At 38.4% G+C, this 16,883-nt stretch overlaps 1 protein-coding gene across 5 annotated transcripts in view; it reads left to right on the forward strand.

The window, feature by feature from the left end:
• Positions 1–16,883, forward strand: part of TMEM131L (transmembrane 131 like) — an 86,563-nt gene that overhangs the window by 53,680 nt on the left and 16,000 nt on the right. For 3 of the 5 annotated variants that reach the window (XM_068942340.1, XM_068942343.1, XM_068942345.1), the window contains 13 exons: positions 324–477; positions 1,130–1,300; positions 1,601–1,670; positions 3,693–3,810; positions 4,521–4,662; positions 5,664–5,773; positions 7,440–7,512; positions 9,669–9,811; positions 10,699–10,841; positions 11,159–11,345; positions 12,447–12,632; positions 14,190–14,339; positions 14,953–15,569. In XM_068942340.1, the coding sequence (XP_068798441.1) occupies positions 324–477; positions 1,130–1,300; positions 1,601–1,670; positions 3,693–3,810; positions 4,521–4,662; positions 5,664–5,773; positions 7,440–7,512; positions 9,669–9,811; positions 10,699–10,841; positions 11,159–11,345; positions 12,447–12,632; positions 14,190–14,339; positions 14,953–15,569 (2,264 nt within the window). The remainder of the gene's footprint in view (positions 1–323; positions 478–1,129; positions 1,301–1,600; positions 1,671–3,692; positions 3,811–4,520; positions 4,663–5,663; positions 5,774–7,439; positions 7,513–9,668; positions 9,812–10,698; positions 10,842–11,158; positions 11,346–12,446; positions 12,633–14,189; positions 14,340–14,952; positions 15,570–16,883) is intronic. The other 2 variants (XM_068942341.1, XM_068942344.1) reach the window with 1 other exon arrangement.

The raw sequence follows: 16,883 nt of genomic DNA on the forward strand, positions 1-16,883 counted from the left end.
CTCTTCTCCTTTTGCCACTTTCATTGGAACTACCATATCACAAAATAGTAGTAGGCAGTGTTGCACTGTAACATAAGAAGAGGGTATAGTGGTTACTTGGCTACTTTTTTTTTTTTAATATTGTTCTTGTCAGTTTTCACTCTGATGTTATGTGTAAATATTCTTAAGGAAATAATTTTGTTCTTCCTCCTTAAAACTCAAAAAAACCCCCCCTAAACCCTACTCATTGTGCAAGAATTGTACAGTTATCTTCTCTTGTGTGGACTTGTGTGTGCTTAAGGACAATTACAGATATATTTGTTTTAATCTGTGCTTACTTACAGATATTTTGACGTAGATCCTTCTGCGGCATTGTTTCATATCGAACCACGTCATAATACTTCAGGTTTGTGGACCATATGGTTTACAAACAACTTTGACTTCAGTGTTGAACTTAATGAAGTCTTTGTAGCCAGAGAAACGAAGAACATTTTAAAGGTAAGTTTTATTTTGGTTTCATGCAAAGTTTTGTCCTTGATTTAAGAATTTAGTCCTTTGACATAAAGAATGGACTCTTTGAAGAACTTGCTGTTCTCAATGCTGGTTGAAATCAGTAAAAAATAAGTTGTTTGCCCTTAACGGTGAGGTCCTGAAAAACTTAGGCCCTCAGTAGGCGTTATTTGCTGTCAGGCTTGCCTGTGGATTGCTGTGTTAGCAACTGTTTTTTTCATTTCAATTGCAGTTGCAGATGCATCAAATTATAGACCAGTCCACGTTCTCAGAATTGTTGCATGTCTCTTTTTGTGTGCTGTAGGATTCAGCACTTCTTCATAGGCTGTACTGGAAGTCTTCAGTACATAGACAAGCTTTCAAGTTTGCAAGGCGAGGGCAATAATTTTACTTATGCAATTGCTTGATTCAAAAGAGAAAATTTGGTTTGTGAATACTCACGTGACGTAGGGGTCTAACTGGCCGCTTGCATATTTAGGAGATTTATATGTGCAGGTTGCATGGATCAGTTGTGGGCGTATAGGAATGTGTAGTAGCAGAAATAAGGCAAAAGAAGAGGAAGTTCACACTTTTCAAGATACCAGTTGTACTCAAAAATATTTTACTAATTTTAATTCAGTTTTCATTTGATTCTTCCTAGATTATGAACTTTGCTGGACCTTTGACTCTACCTCCTGGCTGCTGGAATGTATTTTCTTTAAAATTCAGTGTGAAAGACACTGCAACAAATGTACTTTCTAGTATTTGTTTGACTACAAATGTAGGAATGATGTTTGAAATACCTCTGCAGATTTATTCGACGATGTCCAAGGTATTGTATTCAGCTATGCTGAGTGATTATTATGCACTGCACACCAAACTGCAGCAGCTTCTTTCTTAGGCCAGAAATTTGTCCCTTAGTCCTGAAGGAAAAACTAAACACCAGACTATCACGTGAAACTGTTCTGTAGCTTGAGAAGTTAAGCCCTCAGAGTTAAAAAGTGTTGGAGTTACGGTTCTCTAGGCAACCTTAGTTCTCTTCCTTGACTCATCCAAATTATGCACTGAGAAACAGCAATTGTTATTTTGTCATATAGACAGTGGTGTTTTTTGTTTTGCTTTGATTTTCCAGCAGGGAGATCTTCATTTTGAAGCCATAGCCCATTGTGATATTCAGTGTTACTTGGGAAAGTCTGATTCAGGTAGGCCTATCTTGTTGTGTGTGGTGGGTTTTTTTGATTGTTGTTTTGGGTTTTTTTTTTTTTTTGCATCTGATGGCCATTTTGTGGTAGAAAAGTCATTTTATGTAGCAGGACTTGTCATGAGAATATTCAGGTCGTTAATACAAGAACTTAGTTTTATGTCTTTTTAAAAACATCCACTTTCCTGAGAATATTACTCATATAAGCAGCTTTGAATAACCTGTAGTGAGTGCAGTATTTCAGACCTCTAATTCCATAGTACTTACTAAGCTATTGTTCCATCTCATAGCGTTGTTATGGACTTAACAGTATTTAACTTTCCTAAGAATTTTTACTGTGTTCTACTCCTTGCTTTCTTCATGTGCACGTTCTCCAGAGACATTCAGGTAGAATGATAAAGCTGTCGACTTGCTCAGAGAGGGTAAAGATTAGAAAATATGCAGAATCTGGATGAACCCACATCCTGTGAAGTCTTTATCTGATGAAAAACAAAAAAAGCCTGACCAGTATCCTACCTTTATCCAGAGTTACATTTGAAGGTTTCCTCTTTGTCTGTTTCTCCTAGTGATAATTTCTGCAAAAGAGCATTTGTCAGGCTTATAAAACAGCATTGAAATGCTTGAAGCCGTATCAAGTAAAATGGAAAGAAATGGTGCCAGTTTTTCTGGAACTGTGGAATCTGCCCAGATACTGTAATGCTGGGAGCTGTTTTAAATACCTGGCTGGCATTTTTAGAAACACAGCGTTACATACTATTTGGACAGGCTACTGTCTGAAGAATATATAATCCGACAGATTGATTCAAGATAGTGCTTTTTTATCAGTGCTCAGGAAGGAATTTCAGAAGACGGCTGGGTACCATAGGCGTTAAAAGTCTAAATGCTCTCCTGAATGCGTTTTCAAGATGATGCTTTCCTGAAATACATTCTTTTATGAGGGTATCTAGAAGGCAGCAGTAGTCAGTCATATGTAAAGGAGGAGGACTGAGGTGATGGATGGAAACACATGATACATATGCACATTTATGTAAATATCTTAAAAGCAAGTAACTAAATCTAAATAAAGTAGTATTGCCTGTGTAAGTACTCCTTGTTGTTTGCTTTCTTTTCATTCTAATAATACATACAGTCAGATTTTCACATATAGGTGTTCTTCCTTCTAATTTAAGATGCTAGTAATTTTTAAATAGAAAAGTCTGATGTACATGCCTGAAAATACCAGTTTGAAGAACTTGTAGCTGAAAAGTTCAAGTCATCATCAATCTCAGTCGGTTACTTTAAACACGAAGGATTGTAAAATAAAGTACATGTGATACTTTCAACATTAGCCACTTTTGTTTCCTTTCCATAGAAATTCATTTTCCTAACTCTTTGCTGCTGTGTGAAAATGCTTGAACCGATATGACACCAACTTTCTAAAAGATACTAATCTTCAGATTGAAGTAAAGCCTGGGAATTTTAGCTTAAATAGAATTTGAGAACATGTTCAGCATCTGGAAAAGAGAAGCTAAAACAGAAAGACCGTTAATGCCGTACTATGCTATTTGTTTTGCTACGCACTGTGCTATAACATTAGAATTTTTTACCATTATCTAGAGAGAGTATGTGACCTAGATATTCCACTGGTCTCAGTGGAGAGTTCTATGCAAAGACTACTGATAAAGTAATGACTTTTCAATGCCATCCATTAGAAATAACAACAGTAAAAAGGGTTTACAAGAGCATACAAAATGCCCACAGTTCCCATACTCTTGTTTGCATACAGAATTGCTGTGGTTCTGCAGATATATGTTTTTATTGCCCACATTTGATTTGCTTAATATATGTACCCTCACATATGCTGTTCTGGAGGGGGAAGGTGGGTTGAGCACTGTCTTGCACGCACGTGCTCGCTCTCGCGTGCACGCGCTCGCGCTCTCTCTCTCTCTCCCCCCCCCCCCGCCCCTTCCCACATTCAGAAGTAGATTGATGGAAGGAGCAAATGTTATCTCTGTAAAGCGTGACAAATCTGTTATCGTTTTAGCAAATCTGCTTTGGCAGAAGAGTCTCTCTCTGGACCGTTCTACGTGGGATGTGGATTCTGAGCTTGCAAGTGAGCTTTTTGAAAGATGGCAAAAAATAAGACGTGGAGAAGCCTGCAGGTATGTACAAGCCAGTACAGTACGATAAGAAACAAATATTTCTATCCTGAAGTATTCCTAACTGGAGCAAACGTTTTTGACCTTCCTACACTCAAGTTTAGGCATCTTGAAGCACCTGGAGTTTCAGAGCATCACAGACACCCCAGTTTCCATTTCAAGGCACTGTCAGTGATGATTAAACTTGTCAGAAGCTGACCCTTTTAAATATAAATAACGTTTTGACTACAGTAACCCCACCACAACTACCCAGTTTGAAAGCAGTCAAAGCATGTTTTATCAGATCAGTTACGGTAGTTGCACAAATCCTCTGTCAATAGACTGCATAGTAGTCTTTTCAGGGTCAGGGGCTTTGAATTGTTTTAAAGCTTTTTAGTCCCTCGCCTAATGGATCTGACATATTGGGGACGTGGGGAAGGAAGCAGTCTCTGTGCCTGAACGGTTCTTGTAGAGAGACTGAATCAGTGACATCAGCCCCCTTCCAGAGTGAGGAGGTAGGTCTGTAGAAACTGGAGTTGTGCTGTTGCAGATGGGAAAGTAAAATTGAAGGGATGCACAATAGTTACACTGACTCTCTAGTGCTAGGTTACAGCTTTATGGGCTTTGTTTTGTGAAGAACGTTTTCAAGGAAAGATTAGTTGGCATAAATAACAGGTCCTAGCAAAACAGCTTTAGCTTTTTTTTAACAAAACTTTCTGATTTTGCCAAAAAAGCAGGAGAAATATTCTCGGATCAGCTCACTTCCTTTACCAGAGGAAGTCTGAAGAGGAGTCATTTGCCTTTTTCTTGCCACGGTTGACTGCAGAGCCTGGCCTTATGCTGAACTTCAGTGCCACAGCAGTTAAAAGCAGTATGGTAAGGTTCTTGACCTTCTTCTGAGTTGATGTGTATTTATCTTGTTTAAATAACAAAGTCTGCTGTTAAAATTGGAAGCTTAATGTTTTCATATAGCTAGTACATTGGTGTTTTGGAAATCTTTGTCTGGTTTAAGACACTGGTTGTGTTTGTTCCTTTGGGCCTTTGATAAGTTCTCTAGCTACCTTATTTTAATATAAAGAGAGGAGTAAAGCAATTTGGTGTAGATCTTAACTAACAGCTGTTCGTTGTTGTTAAAGCTTTCATCACATCCTGGTATAAGTTGTATGCTCGTGGTAAAATAATTGAACAATGGACTAGGAATAGCATGTGCTGATCATTAATGATGCATGTGGTTACAGGATGGCTTACTTCATACCACAGCCATTTATAATAAAATGTGTAAAATGTTTGTGTAAGATACGATACTGAGAGATCAGCAGAGCAATGTGTCTTGCAAACACGCTGACGGTCCTTTCTTTCTCATTTGTCAGGTTTTGGTCACTACTAACCTAACCTGGGCCAGATCCAGTCCTATGGAGATACTTTTCACATGCACATAGTGTGAATTACTTTAATATTCCATTTGTGCCATTTGATTGTCAGTCATTATAGTAATATATGTAACCTACTTGTGCTCACTTCTGTGAGAAAGAGTGGCACCTTACTAATTTCACCTTATTTTGTGGAAGAGCTTTGTTCATGTCTGCGTGTGTAATTCAAAATCCAAGTGAAAGAGTTGTTTTTGGGGGGGGAGGAGTCTATTTTTGCACATGCAATTCTTCATGCACTCTTAGCTGTTTCTGCAAATGAAGACGTTGTAGCGAGATCTCCTGCTGTTTCATGCAGTCTTGTGCACATGTGTTTGTAAAGTACTAAGACTGAAGCCAGGCTGAAGTCCCTTGAAAATGCAGCTCGTGTTACCAGTGCTGAGTTGTTTTACCTTCCAAATATCAAGTATGTAGTTTCTAACTTTTTCTTTTCCCCTCCAAACTATATAGGTAAAATATTTCATACTCAGAAACCCTTCATCCTTCCCAGTTATGTTGCAGCTTCTGCCTCTCTCTTACTACCCCGATCCCCAAGCTTCACTGAGTCTTCTCAGCAAATGGTAATGAGTGTAACTACCTCAGAATACTGGTTCCCCTTTGTAAAGATGTATTTGCTGTGCCTGTGATTGTTGGTTATTGTTTGTTTGGTTTTTCAAAGCAAAACCTAGCGGGGGACAATGTTCTGTCCCATTTTGGATGGCATAATTGTGTTCAGGGCAGCTCTCTGCTCTGTGATATAATCCAAATGAATAAGTGTATTTTGTCTGCCAGCCCACAAGCTCTAAGCGTTTGTCTTCTGAGACCTGAGGCTTAGCCTCACTTGTGCAAGCTGCGCAGGTAAAGGGAGCAACTTGCCTATGTGGGGATGTGCAGCTCTCAGCAAAGCTGGCTGGGAAGTAGACTGACATCAGTGAGGAGGAAGGTGACTGAACTTTCCCACAGACAACTCGTGTGTTTTTTTTTTTTAAAGCGTCCATGTTTAAAAGCCTGGTTGAAGAGGAGGAAACAAGAGCCAGGAAAAAAAAATTCAGCAGGGCCAGAGCTGAGAACCCTGCCATAAATGTTCAAAGTCAGCTAAATAAATGTCTCTGCATTGTTTTGAACTATTTATTTTAGAACAGAAGATTTAATTTCTGCTTTTTTTAAATGAGAAGCCTGGGTAGAGTTAGATAGACAGTTTAAAGGGGGATGGTGAGGTGGGCTGAATTTAACTCAAATAAGCCCTGGCTGTCACATTTAACTTTGAAAAACTGCCCTACTTGTGTAGGTGGCAGGGCTGTGATTTCTAGGACTACGATTGCTTGCTGGGAGTTAGTGGGACTACTCACATGCTTAAGTGTACCTTGCTTACTTGGGGCCCAAATCCCTGTGTAGGTGCTTCCTTAATATCATTTCTTTACATACGTGTGTGTGTATGTGTGTTGTATGTGTGTGTGCATATATATACATATACACATATGTATGCATTAATAACTACATCTCTTTGCATACTAAATATAATTTCCACATATACTCTTTCTAGGGGTTTGAAATTACATTTTGTCTGTATTTGCACACTTTTGTTTCTTCTTAAGCTTACCAGCAGTCGTATTCACCGACTGGGTCTTTCTAAGCTAATGTGGCAAGTGAATTTGTAATTCAGTAGCTGGAGACCCATTAGTCTTCCCTGATGTGAACTCTACCTACTCTAGTAATTTTCTTATGCCCATTCTCAGTGCCTTAAGTGTCAAATGCCTGTACTTTACTCTCTCTAGAGTGATTTTAATGTGCAGAGTAAGTGATTTTAATGTGCAGAGTACATGGAAAAAAATATGAATCTGTCCCAAATAAATCACGAGCAGAAAGAGGGATATTTGAGTAAATGATTGAGATTTGATAGGAATTATTCTCAAGGATTGCGTGGGCAGGAAAAGCTTTTGGGCATTTATGTTTATATGAAATTAAAATTCTGTTTCTTGGAAATTATGTGTCTTGATTGTTATCGTTTGTAATTTTTTATGCTGAGAGATTTAAAATGCCCAGCCCATGTGTCTGTTTTCCACCTATATGGCATATACCTAAAATTGTAGTGTATTCGTTAAAATGCAGTATTTCACATCTGCAAAAATGCAACTGTAAAAGTATTCTTCCCCTAAGAATCAATGTCAGCATGTAAAAATAAGTCAGTGTAGTTCTGACAGACTAGTTCTGAAGTACTTAATTTTTTTGTTTTGTTTTTTTTTTTAGGTTTGGCCTAAATGTGCAAGCTATTAATTTCACAACCAGTGAATTCAGGCTCATGGATGAGTGTTTTCACAGGGTAAGATGTCTGATTTTGATTGGGGAAGTGATCTGACACACTAGAAAAACAAACATTTTCCTAGCTATGTTATGTCGCAGTTGTTACCAAAGGCTGTTTAAAACAACTTAATTGTGCTTCCTTGACTCTCTGTTAGGCATGTATCTTTGCAATTGTTTTCTTTCCAGAGTTTGTGCTGGTTGTTTCCTAAACTGAAAAACAACTATGGAGAGTGAGCATGTGTATGCGTGTGTGTGTGTGTGTGTGTGTGTGTGTGTGTGTGTGTGTGTGTGTGTGTATGCATGTTGAAAAGGCCACAGGTAACGTTCTGTGCTGGGACTTGTGTTTTGCCCCAGGTTGCCCCTGCAGTGTTGGGCTTGTGAGTCCGTGAACTCGGAAGCTAGCTGGATAATAGTTAAAGGAAATTCTGCCTTTAGGGGGCAGGGGGAAGAAAGCTGGGTTTTTATACTTAACCTCAGTCCCGTTGCAACTTCCCTGTCGAGCTTGGAATATCACGATTCTCTGTGCTTCCCACTACCTCGTTTATAGCAGGAGCATGATGACGCTTGATGTATCACACCGAAGCTGAGTTGTGCTTATAACCTAGGGTGTTCTAGCATGGGGAGCACAGAGGATGCGGTGTCAGGAATATTGGCATAGTCTTAACAGCTAGGGTACTGTCCAGGGTACCAGGAGACTTCATGCTTAGATTTCCAGCTTGTGCTGAAGCCTGGCTTTGGCATGTTTTCCTTGCTGTGTGCACATGGCTATAGCCACACCTTCAGAGTGCTGTATAGGTGCACATTTCTGCAGACATGCTTTAAAACCCTAATGAATGTTACCTTATTAAAAAAAAAAAAATTATACCGGTCAAAGCTGCCCTTTGCTTTCTGGCACAAGTTAAGAGTTGTTGTAAAGGAGGAGAGACAGTAGTTCTTAAATCCGAGCTGTAGGCACACTCTGAAAAAGAGAGGGTAGTTCCACTAGTGTATTGGTAGGACTGAGTTTCCAGAGTCCTATGCACCATAGCTTTGCAAAACGGAAAACAGTGGCAGATATTAACAGCAGCATGTGTAATGTCTGGATTTCACCTAGAAGCTGCAAGGGCTAGAAGGAACGTGTATGGTTAGCTAGTTATTCAGTATGTACATATACAGGGCAGCTTTTGGCTTACTGTTAACCAAATCACTAATTGTTAATATTTACTTTATCAAATGTTTCATTATTTGCCTTATCATGTTATATACATGTGCAATGAATTGTTAGACTTGCATCTGAGTGCATGCATACATTTGTTTGTAGGGAGTGATAGGATGAACTTTGCAAATGTCGTATGTGTTTTGTTTTTAATGGATAGTGACTGTTAAATGAAGGTTCTGAAACTTTCTGACCCCCCCCCCCTTTTTTTTTCTATAAAATGGACTAAGAATAAGAATGCCTTGGACTAGAAAAGTCATTAATACAACACCTATGAATTTAAAAACAACCAACCAAAAGCCCATTTTGTAATCTTTAGAATTGTTTTGACTGTTATGTAGGTGTCTGAACACTTTCCTAAGAGGACAGGCCCGTTTTGGGAACAGAAAGATTTTAGGGTTATTTTTACTTTTTTAATAGAGGAAGGAGTAAACAATGCTGAAACCTGGCAAAATTATTGCATTATTTCTAGACTCGCTGTGTTGCTCTTCGTTAGAGAGTTCACTTTGGCTTGTCTCCAGTGACTCAAATGATCAGCATATTTGCCAACAGTCCTTCTCTCAATTAAATCAAGTTGCAAGTCTTACGCTGGGAGTATAATGGTTGCCACATTTCCCTGTGCAATCAGTATACTGTCAGTTCTCCTTGTGTTGTGAAGTACTTCAGCATTCCTTAAATATGAAAGACAGTATATAATTTCTTTTCCATATGAGCAAATAAAATCTGTTTTAAAAAATGAAGTAATACATTCCTTATAGTAAGTGCAGTAATATGAACTTTTGGTCAAATAAACAACCTTATCTGATGTTTTATGCTTTCACATTGAAAGACTTTTGTATAACAAGTTAGTTAGCAGTAATTGCACCTTGCCAAAATATTTCTTATGTAGTGCTAAGTAAAGATGCAGGGCTTTCTTCATTGAGATTTTTAAAAACATATGTTTTCCTTGAATAAATAAGTGCATTTTTTCTGTTCAACAGAAAGCACATCAGGAGGATCTCATCAACAAGAAGTGCAGTTCTGAGCTGCTTCAGTTACATTTACAGCCGCTGGAGACCAGAAGAGTTGGTGTAGTTTTTACACCAGTTGACTACAAAAGAGTAGCTTCCCTTATTTTAATCAGGTAAGCCAGGCTTCAATTGCAAGTAATAAGCAAACAACTCTGCATGAAAATTAACTTGCCAAATCTTCGAGCAAAGACAAAGGGTCAAAGTTTGAACATCAGAATGCCTTCACTTTAATAAAAATTGACCCTGATGTCTCGTTTCTGCTTAAAGGTTTTTTGTGCCTTATGTATTGGTCATTTAAAAAAAACAGAACTTTGGTGGAGCCTTTTTTTTTCCCCCTTGATGTCTGATCAGTGGGTTATAAAATATGTATGAATGTATTGTTTGTGTAGCCAGGGCAGTTCTGAGTTAACTAGCTTAGGTACAGAAAGAATTGTAGTTATATTAACAAAGTGACGATTCATGCTTACGTGACTATACTACCAAAACTAGTTCAGTCAAAGGTAGCTTAGGTAGTTCTGCTCCTAACTGAATTGTGTAGCTACTGCCCACTTTTCCATGATACCATAGAACAATGTCTTATATTTCCCATTAGTGTATTCCTGTATGAACAGAGCAACAGCATTGTCATGTTGTGTGGCTTCACTGTTTTCAACTCAACTTCATAATGACAGGATTTAAGTATCCAGTGAATCTAATTTACCGCCATACATTGGGTATTCTTTGAGGAAGAGTGAGTTTATGGAAGAAGCAACCATTCTTATCAGGTGGGATTACTGTTATCCAGTAGCAGCAGTCACAAAACTTGTTCCTTTACTATGTGGAAATTCACTAGTGAGTGGGACCTAAATGATCCTGTCCATATTTAGGGGATTGCAGATATGGCCAGTGATTCTGTTGCTAAAACACTTGTGTTGGATTGGCACCTAGACAGCAGAGCCATGCTTTTGTAACCACCTTTTCTGATTCAGAGGCTGATTGCTTAATTTTCATATTGTGACAGAAACAACTTGACTGTTCTGGATATGGTCAGTGTAGAAGGCTTTGGAGCCAAAGAACTGCTTAAAGTAGGGGGAAGACTGCCAGGTGCAGGAGGATCACTTAGATTCAAGGTGCCAGAAGCTACGCTGATGGACTGCAGACGACGTGAGTAAGAGGAAGCAGGTCTCTGATCCTGTAGCTGGCTGTGGCTGTGTTATTCTGTAGCATTACTGTTAAAGATAGAGTAATGTCAATTAAACAGAAAGTTAAAGTAGAAATCTGAAGACCTTGGTAATGAGAGACATAGGTTCTGTTTCCTCAAAACACTGGCTGAGGACAGTAACAAATTCTGGAGATACGCTACTGCAAAAAAGTTAGTATTAAAATGTTGGTCAATTTTGAATTTTTTTATTAGATTGATGGTTTAAAAACATAAGAATCTCTTTAAGCATTGAAAAATAATTGATTTTTTTTTCTTTCAGAACTGAAAGACAGCAAGCAAATTTTATCCGTTACAAAGAACTTCAAAGTAGAGAATATTGGGCCTCTTCCTATAACAATTTCATCTATGAAAATCAATGGTTATAGTTGCCAAGGATATGGGTTTGAAGTGTTAGACTGTCAGGAATTTTTTCTGGCTCAGAACTCGTCACGAGAGATCAGTATTGTGTAAGCACTGACAAATTTACTGACAAATTAATTTAAGTGGAAATTTGAAATAGTACAAGAATTTCAGTAGCAGGCACTCCAATAGTCACACAAACACAGTTTGGAGGGCTTTAAATATAAATTCCATAGGCATTTCCTCTCTTCAGTAAGTATAATGCTTACAAATTGATAGTATAATAAGGTTTCTTTATGGCACTCCATTATCTTTAAAAGGCAGCATACATGCTTTTGTCTGTGCATTATGAAGTAATAAAGTAAAGCCAAAGGGTTGTCACAATAAATGAGGAAGGAATATTTTGCCACTGGCGTTTTTTCATTGTTCATTTTTCTATGCTTTATTACAAGTAGAATGACTGCAGTCTAGTCATGTTTTCCTAACATTGCACGTAGTTCTAAAAATGATTCTTTTTTAAATCCTGCTGCGTGAAAGCCATGGCTTAAACATAAGGAGAGTGAATATTACTGTATTACAGTAGCTGCAGTCTTGTATACAGGAAATATCACCTCTACTGATTGAAAAGGCGAGACACGCCTTCTAGCAGTACTCGCGGCAGTCGAATAGAACGGTGGTATGGGTCAGGGAGGTAAGTGGAAGAAGAGCCTGGCCTTTCTAGCCAAATCATCATCTGTTAGGAATCCTTTTTCCTCTGCCTTCCAGCCTTGTCCTGGGACCCTCGATATCTGGCCCTTTCCAAAGCAGTGCTGCCTGTACACTTGATAACCATTTCTGGTATAGGCTTTAGTTAGTATGCGTTGATTTATGTGCTCTCCCTTGAAAAATGGAAAACAAGTCACAGTAGAGCACTGTGTGTGCTTGTGTGTGTGTGTGTGTGTACATACTTTTATGTGTATAAACAAATGTATTTTACTGCTTGAGGATGACCTCCTCAAAGTTGTGCTTCTGTTAGGCAAATGATAATGTGTCTGCATAGTCTAAGCAGGCAGTGGTCACTTATTTCATTGTCTTTTCTCATATTATTAAATCAGAAGTTGTTTTGTATTTTTGGGTCAATGTGAAATTTTTGGGTCAATTTTCATTAGAAAATGAAATTAAACCCAGCAGTGGAAAAACAACACCAGCGCTTTCTGCTTTTTTCACAGATTTACACCTGATTTTACATCTTCATGGGTAATCCGGGAGCTTACACTGGTGACTGCTGCTGATCTGGAGTTCCACTTCACGCTGAACGTGACTCTTCCTCACCACTTGTTACCGCTGTGCGCAGATGTGGTGCCAGGACCCAGCTGGGAGGAGTCATTCTGGAGGCTCACTGTCCTCTTTGTAAGGTAACGCATTCAGACCGTGGGCACCAGATTGAAAGGGGAAGGAAGCCCACTAGTGAAAGATCAGTAGGCATTTTCAACTTATGTTAGATTTTTAACAGTGGGACCAAAATCTCTGCTGCGTCCAAGTCTCCTAAGAACTGACTCCTAGGAGTCCTGTCCCAGCAATAGAGATGCACCTGGAATCTGTTAGTACCTGAATGTCATAAAGAGAACTGAGTGGACTGATAGCTTATGTTAGAGTGTTTCTGGAAAATTAACATGAATTCTAATTACGAAGTTTTGGACAACTAAGCAAGGACATGCTTCTCCTTCCACTTTCTTCCTTTCACCCGGTAAAAGATGGTTTTGTCTATTACTGATATTTGCTAGGAACACTGCTAAACAGCCTGCTCCAGAAAGATGACTTTGCCTGTAAGCGTTAGCTCACTCATTTCTTGGACATGGTAAATTGTTTTTGAGAGGCCTGTACCTTGTGTACAACAATTAAGGGCTCCTATGCTTTGTGTATGTGGTGTTTTTTAGTGTTTTTTTTTTTTTTTTTTTTTACTTCTTTTAGTAACATTTTATATTGTGTAGTGTGACTTGAATGCTGTGTTTGTCACAAATGATTTCTGGTGGCTTCATCACGCTAACTCTGAATTCCTATGAGTTCTACCACCTGATCTGGCAAGCAGCAAATGCAAATGTCATGGTGATGCAGATGCTAGTGTATACCTGCTTGAGGTCCTGATGCACGTTGAGAATCTGCTTGCATTACTGTGTTGGCACTGAAAACAGTCAGAGCACAAATGAGAAACTAGAGACCACGTTACATGGTTCTAGATGCAACAAAAGGATGCTACATGGATATGGAAAAAATGAGGAATTTTTCATTATATTTTCTTGCTGGTGAAGCTCTATACGCTTAAGAAGGCGGCTTGAGGAATTATGGATCTCATAATCTGATTGATTAATATTTTGTGCAACTAGTATACCAGAGAGCAAAGGAGAATGTTTCACAGCTTCAGTTTTGCCTCAGAAGAATTGCGGCATTTGTAGCCCATTTTGTGCCAGCATTTTCTCTGAGAAGAAGAAGAAACAGTAATAAATAAATATCAAAATAATGGCAAAAGTATCATGGATGAATGGACGATATCCAGGAGATTGATGTGTGTCCTATTATGATTTATTGTCATATGAGATTTTTGTAGTGAGATTTTTATTTCTAAGTGATCTTCCAACTAGGAATTATCTTTCTTTTCCAGGATGGAGTACTTTGTTAAGGGTTTTTTGGTGTTTGTTTTGTTTTGTTTTTATTTTTTTGGTAAAGCTCACGGCTGAGTTATTTTTCCCTAAAGTTAACTAACAAGAACTATAAGGAAAAAAGAGGAAAAATAGCAGACCATTAAAACTGTATTTTTAATTGTATTTTGTTTTCTCCAATGTTTCCTTAGCTATCTTCAGGCGTAGAACTTACTGACAAAATGTTTGAAAAGTAAATCTTGTTAGAAGCTTTACCTCTTTCATTGAATACTGCCGAAAAGCGTAGATACCAGTATCATTCATTTCCTTTGACAGCTTGTCCCTGCTGGGTGTGATTCTGATAGCCTTCCAGCAAGCCCAGTACATTCTAGCAGAATTCATGAAATCAAGACAGAGGCCAAATCCCAGTTCTTCACCACAGCAGAACAACAACTCTGTTGACGTAATCAGCTCTGATTCCTACAAGTAAAAATACTTTCTCCTCCTTCTTCTTCTTCTTCTTCTTCTTCTGAATTGCACTCTGTTTAATGCAGAATAGTGCTTTCTGTTTGTAACTTTGATACTGTTATGGGCTTGTTTAGGGGCGATACCATTCCAGGCAACCTTCTTCAGAGAGCTCTCAGTGTAGTGACATATTTTAGATAATACTTGATATTTCCATCTCTACCAAATAGAGATGGAAGAACTCAAGGGTTTATTAATTTTGTATGTTGTTAGTAGTACTTAGGGTAAAAGATGTGTAATGGAAGTGATGGCTACACCACGTGCAGCAGCCATGGAAAGTTAAGAATGGAAAATATGTTAATGGTCCTCAAATCTGCTCCTCTTGGGTGGTTAATTAGGCACTTACTCACTCAAGCATATAAGTATTTGAAGTCTGATCACACATTTAGTCTTGCTCAACTCCCAGTAAAATCAGAATGTGCTTAGCTCGTATGATAAGTTGAAGTCTTAATGCAGTTTTGTGGCTTGTGAAATGTCTCCTTTCCTTTTATTTAAGAAAAACAAAAAAGCATAAAACAATTGATGACAGCTTCACAGATAACACCAAATCTCAAATAACCTGTCTTCTCCGCAGGGGAAGCTGCAAGACATTTATGGATTCCTATAGCTCCTCTGATAAAGGTAAAGGGAAGGGCTTCCTGTCTGTAGGCACTTCTTCTAGCCGAAGTCAGAACGCAGCAAAGAGGAGTCCTGCGACCTACAGCCACTCTCAGAAAAAACACAAATGTTCAGTTTACTATAGTAAGCAAAAACCAAACACAGCAGCTGGCAATGCCATTGCAACTACTGATGAAAAACAAAATCAGATTGCAGAGAACCAAATCTCTGCACCAAAAGAGGACATTTGCACTGATGTTGTCAGTGAGAACTGGGTAACTCTAAAATATGCAAATGGCATAAATGTTAACAAGAATTTAACTCTACCGGAAAACTTTCTGGGTAAAGAAGAAAGTGCACTGAAAAATACAGTTCTCGTTAAAAATACTTCTTCAGAGTGTGATCTGAAGGAAGATCTTCAAACATGTATGTTTCCTAAGGAAACTAACCTTAAAACTTCAGAAAATCTAGCTGAGCTCAAAGAACAGGAGTTCTGTCCTGTGAAGATGTCTAAGAAGCTACCTGAAAGTCACTTGTCAAGAAATTCACCTCAGCAACAGCCAGACCTGCAAGAAATATCCAGGAAAAATAGTGGTAACTTTTCTTTTTTTTCCAGTTTCTGTCCATGGAAATTATTGGGTAACATCTGAATTCACTGGGGTCAGGATTTTGTTTTTTGTGTGACAAGGAGATATGGTAGTACTTATGTGTTCACTGTGATATGTTTATTTAGATTCCCAAGGAAACAGCACGCATTAAAAGTAGTTTCATGAATCACAGCTAGTGCTGGAGTGCAGCTATAAAGATACAGAGTGCAGTGATGAGTGTTAGGACTTTGCCTTCATTCACAGATTCCAAGTTTATGCTGTAGCATTTTAGACATTAATCTTGTTATTGTCATAGATCTGCTTAAAAATACAAATTGGCATTGTCAACTATTCAGAAACATCCCTGTTTGCTATTCTCAGGCCCACTGAAAATCTGGTGCCTGATTTTTAGAGTTACCGAGCAACATCCTCAGTGTGGCATATTTTAGAACTCCTGTAATAATACCTAAAAGAACAAAAGCTGACATTAGAATATTTTGAAATCCTTATATTTTATATATTTGAATTCACAGGTTGCCATTTCTCTCAATAACAGGATAGCTGTTACTTTTTTAATTGTAGAACTAAGCTGCCTGAGAAATCTTACCACTTAGCTTCACAATTCAAAATTTTAAGAAAAGCACAGGAGCGCTCAGAGGAAATTGCAAGTGGGTGAGGAGACTGTTTCCTCTGGAAGTTTGGCTTTGGTCAAGGACTCAGCAAACTAGTTGAACGCTGAAGGTTGACGTTCGCTGAAGCTGTGGTAGCTCAAGTCTGTCTCTCTGCAGAGCTTTAGTGATTGAGTCGTAGTGGAGGGACATCAGCCCTGCTATGGTGTGCAGTTGTTACCCTGCACCAGTTGCTTACTTTTGTGTCGTCGTTAGATGTGGCAGGTACCACTGTGCTGTCTTTGGGGTGGAGACAGGATCATTTCACTTGTGTTTTATAGAGTACTTTGAAATTCTTCAGATGCTCCTAAAATTGCAGCATTTTGTTTTTTCTTGGCCTTGAATTTTGAAAGCACCCGGAAAACAATCAGTAATTATGTCTTAACTGTGTAGAGGTACATAGGAAAGCACTTGGGGTGTCTGACCTGCAAGCAACGTGTTTGTACATAAATCAATTGGGAGATACTAGAATTATTTTCATTAACAGAAGTTCTACCTTGAAATAGCATTTCACGAGTATGGACAATTATTTCATAGTTAGTAGTAAACCACTAAAGGTAATCTTCTGAACTGTCTATTAGCAGTTAAGTTTTGTTGTACTGTCAGGCTCTTGATAATTTCTTTCTGTTTCAAGAAGTCCGGTAGGATAAATT

The sequence above is a fragment of the Struthio camelus genome, chromosome 4, assembly GCF_040807025.1.
Source record: "Struthio camelus isolate bStrCam1 chromosome 4, bStrCam1.hap1, whole genome shotgun sequence".
Classification (NCBI taxonomy): domain Eukaryota; kingdom Metazoa; phylum Chordata; class Aves; order Struthioniformes; family Struthionidae; genus Struthio; species Struthio camelus.